The following is a 13,989-nucleotide window of genomic DNA, read 5'->3' on the forward strand; positions in this document are numbered from 1 at the left end:
AAATTGTTATCAGTGCCTATATTTGTGTTCTTGAAGACAAGTCGGTGTATATATACATGATATGTAAATAACAAATTTTAAATGAGGTACAAATATGGCATGAAAAATTGTGCAAAATTTGTGTTCTATAATATTGCGAATTTCACTTGCTTTTGCAACATGTATATTTATAGGATGAAAAACTTGCAGGAAATGGAAAAACATGTTGGCAAAACTGTATACGAAGAATACTTGATGAAGTTATTGGTTCAAATGGTAATACATTATCTATAAATGGTTTTGAAAATAATTTGAAAAAGTATTTTTGAGAATATAGTTTTCAGGGACATTAGAAATATCAAAGAAAAGGGTAATGGGAAATTGTTATTCTACAGCCAGTTAATACGTCCACAAAATCTAAACAAGCTTGAAATTCAAACATACTGAAATTTTTCCATTTCCATGAAGCTTCGTTCTTTTTTTTATTTTTTATTATTATTATTTTTTTTTTTTTGACTCGGTTAAGAATAAGTGCCCACAAATTACAGATAAAGGTTGGCAGATATTGTAATCCAATTATACCAAGAGATGAAAGATATTGTATTAACTGAAATACTGTTGTTGAAAATGGACATAATTTTTTATTTGTATGTCCTCTATATAAACAACTACAAAGTGAATATAATTATATTGTGCACTTTTTAACAATACATGTCAACAAGAAATATTTGTAACTTCATACGTAAAATCTATGTGACTATATTTGTATACTGTATGTATGACTTGCGCCACATGTTTTTTCTCAATAAATAAAAAGTTGATAATAATAATAAAGATGTTTTTAAAAGTGCTAATATAATACTAGTATTTACAACACTATAGATAACATATTTCTTTTGTTTATCTGTAAATGAATCTTTCAAATATATTGTATCAAATAGCATAAAGTCTCGTCGTGCACAACATGCATTTTTCTGTAATTGTCGATGTCGGACAATAAAAACTTTTTGAGCTCTTGACCCCTTCCTCCCCCATCCCCCCCCCAAACTAATTGAAATTAGTTTTCTCATCAGAATCGATCTTTTGTTCTCACTCCTCATCTGAAAGTCTAATCTTAATAAGATCTGATCCAAGGAGATTGTGTTCGACAGCCTCATTCCTGTGAATTCATCTTCCTATGTATATCACCATTAAGAAAAATGTTTTGGGAGAGACTCCCGTTTTACGGGAATAAAGTATTTTTTTTTAAATCGAACACTATCAAGCTTCTGCATTTTAAAAGGTAAGGTATTCCACGGTCGGTGATATTGTTGAGGGGTAAAAGGAGTATTTTATAGTAAATTTGATACATGATGTATATTGAATCAACCCTCTCCGGCACTGCTTTTAATAGAAAACTAGTGATATTACATTGTATATATGAAAAGTATTGATGGGGAGTTGGCATCGAGACAATATACAATTTAAATTGAGTCACATAGCGCTTTTTGTCAGTAAAAATGATTAATATTCGTACGTGAGTTATATATTTAATCAACCATTAATCGGTGTACCTAAACTAATTTATCTTCTCACATCATACGTTTGAAATCCCCGCGTTATCATTTTGGCGGGTAAATGTTTCGTTTGTACTGATTTAGAATAAGACAAATAAAAACCATAAACAGCTAATTTTAGCATGCATGGTAACATTCATTTTATATATCAATAAAATGATATTATTACGTATAAGTATTTTATCCGAGTTGCAGCGGGTGGGCTATTCTTGTTTGTATCTAATAATAGAACCAACAGCGCCACCTTTATATGAAATCAACATGGCGCGTTTACGATTTCCAGGCCGTCCTGGATGTAGATTCGATCGACTGGGAGTGCGCTATGGTGCTGATGAGGCCAGAAATACCAATGATCCCCTAACATTATTTGTAGCAAACATTCACCGTGGATTGCGATTGTTTAGAGAACTTGTTGGTGATTCGGATGAGGTAATTCCCAAGTTTTGCCCTGCGTCCACTCAAGATGGCCGCCATCGATCGTTTTCTTCGATGATGGCCTTACTATTCCACTCTGTTTGCGTTTAATGAAATTATTTTTGCGTTGTTATATAGATTCTGAACAATTTTAAAACTTTTCTTATCAAAAGAATTCAGTAAATAAATATATCATCCAATATTTAAGGATAAATCTGTATATTTTCATGACCCCCCTTTAGCTTGTTGCAATATTTCCGTGTAGATTTCATTTGAATTCGTTGTCCTATATTTCGTATTTTTTGATTTATAATTATAATTCTTTTATTCTTGGATTTTTGTTGACAACAAAATTTCAAAATTACGACGTCAATATTGTTTATTATGCTTACCAGGATTTGAAATATACATTGAGGCTTAAACCTGCAACATTTTATCATATTTATTCTTAGCCCAGAGACTAAATAAAAAGACAAAGCTTTGTCTAAGTATGGAGTCTTCAAATATATGTATTTATATGTTGTTTATTCAAAAACAAGTGATATTTATCAAAACAGGACTAATAAGAGCATAAAATATAAGCAGAGTTTTTATCAGGGTTTAGTTTTTGGCATTATTAGTGAGGGTGTTCAGATCACTAAAATTGCATATTGACAACAATTCATTCTGCACTAAGGAGGTAGGTGTTATCTTGCAAGATATTGTCAAATCATTAAAATTACAATTCACTAAAGTAATGTACTGATTTTTATTGACTAAATCCCTAAATTTGTGTCTTGCTACAAATATCACTTGTACGGCATACTGAAATAAGAATATTGCATATGTGTCAAGATGTGTACACTTTGAAAATTACATGAAGAGTGAATTGAGATGATGTCATCTTTACACAAATTAACTTGCTGTGAATATATGTTTCATTTTTTTTCTTTCCTTTTTTTTTGTTTTAAAGGGGTTACAAATCTTGATTGTCCATATAATGTTGGATATTTTAAATCAGCTCAGAATCATTGCAAATATCAGCAAAAATATCACACAAATGATCCTAAATTCTCAATATTTTGCAATATTTTTATAGTAACTCATTAATAATGTTGCTATGACCAATTAAATAGAGTTAAATGGTATTAAAAATAAAAATAAGAAAAATTGTTTAAAATTTCACTATGATGCACCAACAGTTTTATCATTATGGATTGCACAACTTATTTGATGTACTAGCTGCATTCAAAGAACTTGAAAATGGAGTATGTAGATATAAGGAAAATGTCAGAATATCAAATGATCTGTAGTACATTAAATGATGTGTTTTTTATGATTTTTAAAGGATGATGAATTTGAGGGGTTCACCAAAGAGGAAGTTCGACTTTCCGAAAAAAAATTACAAAAGGAGTTGGCCAAATATAAGAGAGATGATGAGGGTGATATTAGCTCACCAGGTACAATAGTAAATTATTATTTGTCAATGAATTTATTGTGATAAGTAATGATGTTTACAAAATGAATATGATGCATGTGTTATGTATGTCATGTTCATGCCAGTGGTAAACAAGCCCTGTCAGGTAGAAGGTCAAATTTTATTTAAGTGTTGTCTTTCACACAGAATGAATTGTGGATAACTTTTGTATGATTATATTTTAATAATTGTAAAATAGTTAATTTTGTACAGTTATTTCTTATTATAAGAAAGTGGCTATGGGATGAGGGTGGTAGTGGCTTCATTAACATGTATTTATTTTTTGAAAGGTATGAATTTGAAAAAATAATGAAACAAACATTTCTCATTTAGTTTCACCCAAATTTGGCACAAGGTTGTCAAAAAGAAGAGAAAGCTTGGAAAATCTACCCTCGGCAGAATGCACACGAAATCGGAAGTCTACACTCATCAGAAAGTCTTACAAAGAGATGATAAATCAAGGTAGGATTGATTCAATGCTTGAACAATTTCATTCACCATATTTTTAGGGTCTGTCAAGAATTTTTTTTCCCTTAAATTGCTACCAAAAATCAACCAATCAGTAAATTGGTACACTAGTAGAAACTTGTCAAGATTATATCTTTAAAAATGTCTCCCTAGTTTAAAAATGACATATTAAATTTGTCACAGATTATCAGAATTTTCCAAATATTTACTGAAAAAAATAAGGTTTTAAAAGTAGTGTTCTGAATACTTATTTTTGTTCGTGATTTATTTTTTCATACATGATTTTTCATATGTGATAAGTGATGAAAATGAAATAACATTTTCTCAAGGTCTTGCAACACCATCAAAGTCATACATTATCAAAAAAGCAAAAGACTCAGCATCTGCAAGAAGTGAGGTTCACAAAGAGATGAAGAAATGGCAGAAGAACAGAAAATCTACAGAAACGAGCCAAGAAAAAGCACCAAAGAAATTCAAAATACGATTAGATCCTCATGGAAAAGTGAGGAAAATCGGTAACAAGAAAGGTCGGCCCTCGAAATCTGATGAATCAAATTCTGATGACTATGATAAACCTTTAAAAGTTGATGAAAAAGAAGAAATGGGGGCCTCTGAGAAAGGGAAAAAGAAAGTGAAAGAAAAAGACAAGTTTTCAGCTGTAGGAAAGGCTAAGCAGTTATTACAGAAAGCAAAGACCTGTAAAAAAGATAAAGTATCTCCAGAGCAGACCAAGAAGAAGGTTTCCGCCAGGAAACAGTTTGTTTTGCCAGTTCTGAGTTCTAGGTCATCTCGTGTGATCATTCCAAACAAAAGATTTATTGAGGAAGACAGTGAAAATCTTGGAAAATCTTTTGCAAAGCGTCCAGCACTGAAAACGGACCAGTCACTGAAACCAGCAGTAGTGGAACCGAAATTACTACCTGAAACTGGTTTATTTGCTAATGCGTCAACCAAACTGCAGATTGAAACCGAAAAACTGCCATCTTTACCAATATCCAGTTTATCTCCCTCTGGAATTGTGAAGCCAAAGTTTGAGGCTTTGACAGGTAAAATTTTTTTTCAATTGAAGAGTAATTTGAATTTAATACTAATGTTTCTTTACTGTTATGTTTAAAAGATTTGTTCATTACTTCTTCATCTTTTAAACCCTTTCTTCTTGCATGCTGTTAAATGTTGTGGATGAAAATCTTTTATACATGTTTTATAAAGGAATCGGTGGATTCCCGTCACCTTTGTACGATCAGCCGCTGATCGTGGAAGGGAAGCGAGCCAGAAAGCCAAGCTTGAAGGTTCGAATGAAAATGTCTGATTCCTCGTATAAAAAATTCAAAGAAAGGTCTTTAGAGAAGAAGTTAGAAGCCCGCAAAATCCTTGAACAAGAGAAAGTGAAACAGAAGGAACAAGACTACGCACATGAGGGCAAAAAGTTGTTTTTGTCTCCTTCCAAATTAGGTGCTACATTAACACCCAAGTTACCTACAATACCAATTATGGCACCACCAAAGTTTGGAGTGGCACCATTTTCATCCATTTCTGAACGAGAGCGTTTGGAGAAACTAGAGCGAGAAGCCCTTGTGAAACGTATGCGAGGGCACAACATTTTACGTAAAGCAAAATTTCAGCTGAATCGCGCAGCATTAAATAGATCTAAAGCTGATTTGGCCCGAACATTGAAAAAGGAATTAAAAATGGAAGCCAAATTACAGAAAATTCAAGAGAGTCACAAAAATAAATTGGTATCCACTGCTTCAGGGGTTAGGTTGGAGCAGGATGTTGGGGGTATGTTATGGGTGAAAGGTAACATGGTGCACATATAGAGGAATGAATTTAGCAAACATGCATAAAATCTGAAATTAATTTCTTGAGTAATATTCTTAAACAAAATTCTTGCAGATGATGGTTCTGTTAATAAAGTGTTCCACTGCTGCATTTGTGACAGAGGGATGGCTGCTCCAAGAAAGAGAAGTGGTGTTATAACCTGTGAGAGTTGTCGGAGGTTTTTCCAAATTCACACGGAAAAAATAAATCAGAACCAAGCTTTGACATGTACAACACGTATGTATCAGTAATCTGCCACTTAAAGTATTTGTCTGTGTTCCAAAAGATTGCCAGATTTAAGTTTCCTTTTTTCATTATGCAGGATCATGTAAGATTTATTATAAGGAGAAACCATACTGCGAAGATTGTCGTTACAACAAATGTCTGAAATTCTTCAATTTGGGAGACAGAAAAGCACAAACCAGCAGTGACCAAATTGCAGGGTCCAATGACCTTACAAAGGAGATTCATGTTACAAGTAAGTAGTATTATATTGTAACAGCTCAATCCAGATTACCATGAAGCTTGATTTTGACTTGATAGTTACAATATGGTAGTGAATTCAGATCAAAATAATTGTACTCTACAGAAGTGATCAGGAAGTACATGTTTATAATAATAATAAGAAGAAATTGAGTCAGGACAAACCAAATTTAAATGGATTTCATATGCTTCAATTTTAAATATTCATTTTTTACTTCAGTTCCTCAAATTACTGTCTCATCTGCCTCTCCGGGTACAAGTGCACCAATGAGTTCACCATTTGGTTCTCTGAAATCTCCATCCTCATTGTTGTCCCCCATGGCTGCTTCCTCCCCTCCAGTCACCACAACAACCAGCTCCCCAGAAACAGATGACTCCCCCAAATCTGATGGCAGAGGACCGAGAATCAAGCATGTGTGTCGAAAGGCAGCAGTGGTTCTGGGGAAACCTGTTGCCAAATTTCCTAAATCTCCAGAGATTACACTTAGTGCATTGCCAAGTGGGGAAAAAGTCAAATTATGGAAGAAGGATCAGGAAGACAAGAAAGGTAGGATTTCTTAAGATCAAATTTTTTTTTCTCTCTCTAGAATGTTGATTAGCTTTCCTGTGATATCCTCACTTTGTTGTGATATACACAAAAATACCCTTATAGCGAACATACTCATAATGAATTGATGCTTACAGCAAAGTGATTTTTATTCTTTGTGACTTTAAAATATATAGTGAACTTAATGGATATAGCAAATTATGCTTATAATGAAGCAAAATCATCCATTCCTGGCGATTTTTTATAAGTGTGTTTTACTGTACATGGAATATGTGCTCTGAATTATACTCATTATTTTTCTTCAAACAGAATTGTCAGATGATGAATTGCCACTGGAGGACATCATACAACAATCAGAGGACAACTTTCAGTCTGTCAAGAAGACACCAGTGCGTTCCCCTTTAAAAGTCTACCGAGGGGGTCGCTACGGAAAACGGAAGATCCGCTGCAAGAAATGTGAGGGCTGTACCTCGGAAGATTGTGGTGTTTGCAATTATTGTCTGTATGTAAATTTCAGTCACCCTCTTCCATTGTTTATGGGCAGATGGGCACCTGGGCTTTCAGAACTGCATTTGGCCTTTTAAGGACCAATGACAATAAAAATCATTTCACATAGTAAAGTGAGTGTGCTAGGAACTAGACTCTTTCATCAAAAACTAGTTTTCTTATTCTAGTATTATTCTGCTTTTCTGTCCTATCTGAATACATCTGCAAGTTTCCCATGCTATACTTGTAATTGAAAGTATTTTGAGAATAAGACATCCTTCATAGGCAAAATGCAGTTAATGAATTTCAGTGATTATAAAAAAAAAATACATTTACAGAGTAAATGTTGCATATACATGTACATGTATTAAGCATTTATTTTAATCCGAATGATACTGGGAGATGGTGACATACCCCAAAGTAGTTGCAGATTTCTATCTATCACATTCTTAAAAGCAAACACACAATATTTCAAATAACTGTAAAGTGCTGTTATTTTGTTAAATGGAATTTTATTTGTGTGGTGATAATGTTGTTTTATCAGATCATACTCTGACTATTTCTCTGTTTTTATGCAGCGATAAGCCAAAGTTTGGAGGGAGAGGAGTCATGAAGCAGGCATGCATGTAAAAACGCCTTTTGTATTCAAGTTTTTTTCCTTCCTATTTTTACCGTCAAGTTTTATTTTAAATGCAATTTTGTTCCGAAAGGTATTGTAGAATCTGGTACGAATGAAAATCAAATTATTTTTCACAGAAAAAGACGCTGTAAATACCCTCGCTATAGCCGCTTGGCCCCTGGTACTCTGATGAGGCCCAGGGACTCTGACAATCAAAGTGAAGGGTCAGCATCTAGTCCTTGTAAGGATACCTCCTCACCGGGCCCTGTACAGCAAGGTCAGTATTGTACATACTGGTAGGTGGGGAAATAACAATTCATATAAATCTCTAATGGATGTTAACTGATTGGGAAGACACAGGTGGAAGCTAAGGAAGAAAAACGTATACATGTGTAACATCCATTGTTTAAGTAAGTTGAATAAGTAAGGTGTTTACTCCTTACAGAGGAAATGGAATGTTCAAAGAAAGCAAATAGTTAACACTGCACTGCAAAATGTGTACATTTTTAATCAAGTAAGGCATCCTTTTAAAGTTGTGTTCAACACATTGCACTGCATCTCACCTGAATTGAGAGAGGGATCAATATATTAAAATTAGATGTTCCTAATCCATTACTGCTTCTCAAACATCTAACAACATCCCATTCGGGGTCACAATAGAGCCACCTTTTGATTATTCAATGAAACTGCTGCTCCAAAATTTTTGTTTGTAGTTAGGATGTTTTTGTTTTGTTTTTTTCACAGCCAAACATAAATGCCTTAGAAGTAGTAAACAAAACTATGGCAAAGGCCGTGTATGTATGTAATGTGTGGGATATCTTGTATAGTTTGTACATTTTGGTTTTCATTTAAAGAATCCGGGGGAATAAGACGAGCCATGTGCCCATGCCCATTTTTCGGCTATGCAAGAACATTTATTGGTAAAAATCTCTCAATTGTTCAAATTTACTTAAGCATTTTAATGTTTACAGTAGTTCTCAAAATGATATTTATATTCTAAACAAGCTAAACAGTTGACTTTCATTTACTGTCACAAGTGTCTAACATGGGTAGGGACTTCTATTAATTAATCTGCATATTGAGTGTTAACACTTATTGTGGAGATATTATAAAAATGTTAACATTGTATATAATGATAGTGGTGATCTAGAAGCGCTTGTATAAAAATAAATTAAAACGGGAATAAAAGTATTCAAATATCTATTACATGTATAATTTTTATCCGGCATTTTAAATAATTTACTGTAAGTGAGTTCATAACTACATATATATATATACATGTATATAATTATATTTATATATATATATATATATATATATATATATATATATATATATATATATATATATATATATATATATATATATTATTTCCAGTGAAAAATATGTTATTCCTATAGAAATTTTTTATAAAGTAAAAAAAATTAACCCCCCCCCCCCCCCAAAAAAATAAAAAAGCATGACTCGAACACTTTCCTCAATAAACGTCCCTTTAAAGAGCTCCTCGCTAACCACTATACCACGGAGTCACACATACATACCCATTTAAATAGCATACAGCTCTCTATATTTAGCAAGCATATTTGGACTTAGAAATTTTTAAGACCGCAGTGAAAATTTAAGTAAGTTAACTTAATTTTTTATGTAGAGTGGGTCTTCGTACCAAATTTTTGCAAATGTAAAAAGCAACATCTTTCCATTGCCTTTCATTAATCGTTCTCAAAAAAATGGTACGATGACCCACTCTATTTAAAAAATGTAGTTATATCATCCAATTTATGTCAGTTTTTGTGAAAATTGAGCGTGTTGCCATTTTTTTGTGTTAATCAGAATCATTTTCGCTGTTACAGTATTCAGGTTTTGTCAAATTTGTATGCAAATGGTAATAAGCATTACATTAATTCAACAAAAAGTGATATTTTTTAAAAATGAATTTACTGATTTTTTATCGATCATCATGTAGGCATATGACTCGGCTTATTCCCCCAGTTTCTTTAGGAAAAATGGCAGATGGGTGGATTATGCATTCAGTTTATTCCACATTTAAATTCAAGCAACGTAAGACAGGCTACTGAGCATCACTAGGTTAAGATGTAGCTGTGGAACCATTTTTAAAACCGTATACAGAAGCTTGAATCTGATTGGCCAAAATTTCATGTTTATTCATAATTTAAAGGTTAAACTGAGGCCAACTTTAAAATAATGTTCTCTTGCCCTCTCCCAACCCAGGATGAAAAAACTGGGACAGTAGGTAGGTTGGAAATTTTTTTCCTAGAAAATTTCGATATCAATGCCGAATTTTCAATTTTTTTTTTTCTAGAATGCATAAAAAAATAATTGCTTCCTGAAGTTTAAAATAGTTTTGAGTGGGACCATTATTAGGCAGTGGGTTGGGAGAGGCCAACCAATTTTTTAAAGATGGCCTGACCTGACTCGGTATGGGATGTTGTTAGATGTTTGAGAAGTGTAGAGGATTCAGAACATAATTTTTAATTAGATTGAAGGATCTATCTCAAAGGAAGAAGGTTATTTATTTGTCTAAATTTAGATAACTCGAGAGTCTGTATCAACAGAATAAACTTTATGAAAAAAAAAATGGAGGAAAAAAATAGAATCTTTATTTTGAATCTTCATGTTGGCCATCATTCATGAAGCACCCAATTTAACAAAATGTATGGACAAAGAAGAAAAGCCAGAAAGAGGCCTTCCCATGGATCAGCAATTGCAGTTCAGCCTATTGGAAACTTGTTATTGTACAACAGTTGCAGCTTATCAGATTTTTTTCCCAAGATACATGTACATCTCATATTATGGATACTTTGTGTATATCCATAAATTTTGCAGAATAATATTTGAACAATTGAGAAAACATGAAAAACAGTTTTTACCCTGCCCAGTTTTGTTTCATATTCCATCAGTAAATAAACTTTACAACAGATTGCTATTTGCTAAGTTGTTTGCCAATGCTCTCAGTTCTCAAGATTATTCAGAAAAGTTTGGAGTTTCACCAGAGGTGAAAATATCGGGGGGAAAAAATAGCAAGATCATCAAGGAAATATGGTAATCACAGAAAAACAAGGAAATACAATCTTAGGGATATCAGAATGTGTATGTGGAATAAAATTTGAGAGACATGTTACTGTGTTTTCGTTTTTCTTTACACTATTCCAGATGTGCAATAAAGAGAACAGAGTTATTTACTCTTGCTATAGAAAAATCTTCTCTAGGAGTTGCCTCCCTTCAATAATGGCAGCCTCCATGGATGTTGTGGAGGGAAATGTTATTTTTGAGAAAATGTTGACATTTTAGTTTTTTGTTGGGACTAATATTACGTGTTTTGGAGTTTTCTTATAGTTTTCCTTAGTTTTATTGAAATTTGAAATTGTGACAGTGAGTTGTATTCTATGGAAAGCAAACCAGAAAGGCGATCTAGGGTTAATAGAGGTGGTTCCAAGCATGGTAATGGTAAATCCGAGACCAAGTCAATTATCTGATTTAATGTCATGAAACTGATTTATTAACTGAAATACAAGTAGATGATTTGTTTAAGTTAAAGAATAAAAACAGGCCTAGCACTGTAATTCTAATTTAAAAAGGATAATTGAGCCAAATTAAATATATCACACAAGAAATTTGGAGTTGAATGGGGGTTTTAAAAATGTTTTAAGCTTTTATTCAAGGCTAAAAAAATTTAAATCAATTACTTAGGTATGCAGTGCAACATTGAAAAGTTTGTAAAATATAGTTTTAATCTACTTTCATTTTCACTTGAGCATATTAATGATAATGTTTTTGTTCTATTTCAGGACGATCTCAAAATGATCCTTCAAAAGGAACATCGAGTAGGAACTCCTCTCTCAGTGTTATTCAAAGAATGGCATTACAAGGAAAAAGACTTCTCAATGCCAATAAACTCAATAATGACAAATCAAGTAGGCCTTTCTCTGAAGTCCTCACCCCAGAGGATGTTAGCAGGCGACTGTGGCAAGAATTTGGACATGCGCCACAAGTTTCATTTCCAAAATTTCAGTCTTCTTCGTTTGGAGAAGGCATCAAATCTCAAAATTCTACTCAACCCAAGAGAATGATTACTAAGTTTAAGGCAAGGATGCAGCCATTTTTGTTTTATGAACATATCCACTCATGTTATAAATACATTCAAAATTATCACAATTCTGTGAGAGTCATCTTTAAAAGGAGTGGGTTGTTTCAAAAAATGCTATGTTTCACACATGATTTGGTTGTTTTTGTAAAATGTATGTGTAAAAATTGATATGACTTCTTTTTGATTGTTTGATATATTTTGTCATCTGTTCACAGGGATCTGAGGGTAAATCAGACACCATGATAATGCACTCCGTGACCACTGCTGGAGGGTGGTCAGCTCAGGGCATTGCACAACACCGGATCAAAGCAGAGTATAGGGTACTGGGTTGAAACCAATATAAAAAGCTGAAGATTAAATATTTTAGATGTTGTATATTACGAAAAATTGAGAAAAATGTATACTTTGTAGCTCATGGACATACATGTACATGTTTTTTTTTTTTACATGTACATGTTTTTTTTTTTTATTTCATTCTTCTGGGTTTTTTGATAAAAAATTGATGTAAAATAAAATATCAAAAAATAATATATTGAAGGTAGAGTAATGTGGCAGAGGTAATGACTGCAAAAAGTGATCTTTCAAAGTTTGTTATGCATGTTACTGCATGGACGGGAGGATTTTCATGGGTTGGAAAATTTTGTTCAGGATATGCTTTACATGTTTATTTTATATTGAGCATAATATCTTAGAAATCATATGCAAAAATAAACAAATTGAAATACATTAAACCTGGCCTAAACTTAAAAAAAAAAAATATTGTTTTTGAAGCCAAATTCACGTGTGTGACAATGTACATGCAATGTCCAGTTTGAATGTTCATAAGTTACACCACCTACTGATTTGACAGTATTTGATTGTGGCTTTCTTTGACAGGAGAACTTCGAGCTGACCAGTGTATGGTATAGTGGAGTCTCGCTTACAATCTCGGGTCCCATGTGTGTTCGTGTCATCTGTTTTCTGTGTGGAAGTGCTGGAAAACACGAGGTAAAATGAATATTAGCATTCTGCACCTGAACACAATGTAGAATGTATGAACATCTTACATTGTCTTCAAATTTTTGTAACTAATGTTAAAACCTTTTAATTATGAGCTATGCAATGAGAATTGTATATGTAGATGAAAATCTTGTGAAGTACTTCAATATTTTGTGTATACAATGCTGATACAATGACCTTTGAATTAATTTAATGCAATAAGATTGTGTGTTTTAGATGTTGTACTGTAATGTGTGTTGTGAACCATTCCATGAGTTCTGCTTGGAAGAGGAAGAAAGACCTCATGAGATAAATCCTGTCAACTGGTGCTGCAAGAGATGTCAGTTCTGTAATGTCTGTGGCCGCCAAAACAATGTTAGTACTTCATTTTGTTTTTCAAATTAATAATATCAACTATGTAACTGAATTCAAATTGGATATATATGAACAGGTGTATTCTGCAATTGATTTTAAGTTTAGAATTCTGAAAAATAACAAGAGTATAAATTAATGCTAAATTTTCTAATGTTTTGCAGTTGTATAATCCTATAAATAAAAAGTTTTTTTTTTATCTATTCAGATTGACAAATGAGTAAACAAATGAGTTTACAGATAATTATTTAAATTACAGCTATTACAATGTGACAAGTGTCAGAATACATACCACCCAGAGTGCCTGGGCCCAAACTATCCAACAAAACCTTCAAAGAAGAAAAACATCTGGGTAATTAGGTTATGATACAATACATGAATGTACAGAAAATAAGTCTGTGTACATTACTAATGAAAAGAATTTTCTGCAGTATTTCTGTGGATTAGCTGTGAAGTTTGTCCTTTAACTTGTTTTGAACTTTTCACCAGATCTGTACAAAGTGTGTGAAGTGTAAGAGCTGTGGGGCCACCACACCAGGCTCGGGATCCGCAGCAACATGGACGTATGACTTTCAGCTGTGTTACGAATGTGGTCAGCTGATGGACAAAGGTAGCTGGCAATTGGATTTTATAAAGTCTTGACTGTTATGATTGACTTTTCATTTTTACACAACATAAAATTGTATTTTCAAAGAGTCATTGAAACTT

General features: G+C 33.0%; 2 protein-coding genes across 2 annotated transcripts in view; one reads left to right on the forward strand and one right to left on the reverse strand.

Annotated features, from left to right (window-relative positions):
- The window catches only part of LOC133192118 (small ribosomal subunit protein uS13), a 105,534-nt gene that overhangs the window by 60,578 nt on the left and 30,967 nt on the right, over positions 1-13,989 (reverse strand). The window lies entirely within an intron of this gene.
- Positions 1,786-13,989, forward strand: part of LOC133192105 (histone-lysine N-methyltransferase 2A-like) — a 30,611-nt gene continuing 18,407 nt past the window's right edge. The window contains exons 1-17 of the mRNA XM_061327972.1: positions 1,786-1,964; positions 3,277-3,388; positions 3,739-3,867; positions 4,203-4,919; positions 5,083-5,652; positions 5,767-5,928; positions 6,014-6,169; positions 6,395-6,721; positions 7,031-7,223; positions 7,786-7,833; positions 7,964-8,103; positions 11,633-11,928; positions 12,147-12,251; positions 12,808-12,918; positions 13,147-13,284; positions 13,541-13,633; positions 13,771-13,891. Of these exons, the coding sequence (XP_061183956.1) occupies positions 1,797-1,964; positions 3,277-3,388; positions 3,739-3,867; positions 4,203-4,919; positions 5,083-5,652; positions 5,767-5,928; positions 6,014-6,169; positions 6,395-6,721; positions 7,031-7,223; positions 7,786-7,833; positions 7,964-8,103; positions 11,633-11,928; positions 12,147-12,251; positions 12,808-12,918; positions 13,147-13,284; positions 13,541-13,633; positions 13,771-13,891 (3,586 nt within the window). The 5' untranslated portion in view covers positions 1,786-1,796. The remainder of the gene's footprint in view (positions 1,965-3,276; positions 3,389-3,738; positions 3,868-4,202; positions 4,920-5,082; positions 5,653-5,766; positions 5,929-6,013; positions 6,170-6,394; positions 6,722-7,030; positions 7,224-7,785; positions 7,834-7,963; positions 8,104-11,632; positions 11,929-12,146; positions 12,252-12,807; positions 12,919-13,146; positions 13,285-13,540; positions 13,634-13,770; positions 13,892-13,989) is intronic.

This window comes from Saccostrea echinata, unplaced genomic scaffold (genome assembly GCF_033153115.1).
Source record: "Saccostrea echinata isolate AGI-Se365-2 ecotype Australia unplaced genomic scaffold, CSIRO_AGI_Sech_v1 ptg000025l, whole genome shotgun sequence".
Classification (NCBI taxonomy): domain Eukaryota; kingdom Metazoa; phylum Mollusca; class Bivalvia; order Ostreida; family Ostreidae; genus Saccostrea; species Saccostrea echinata.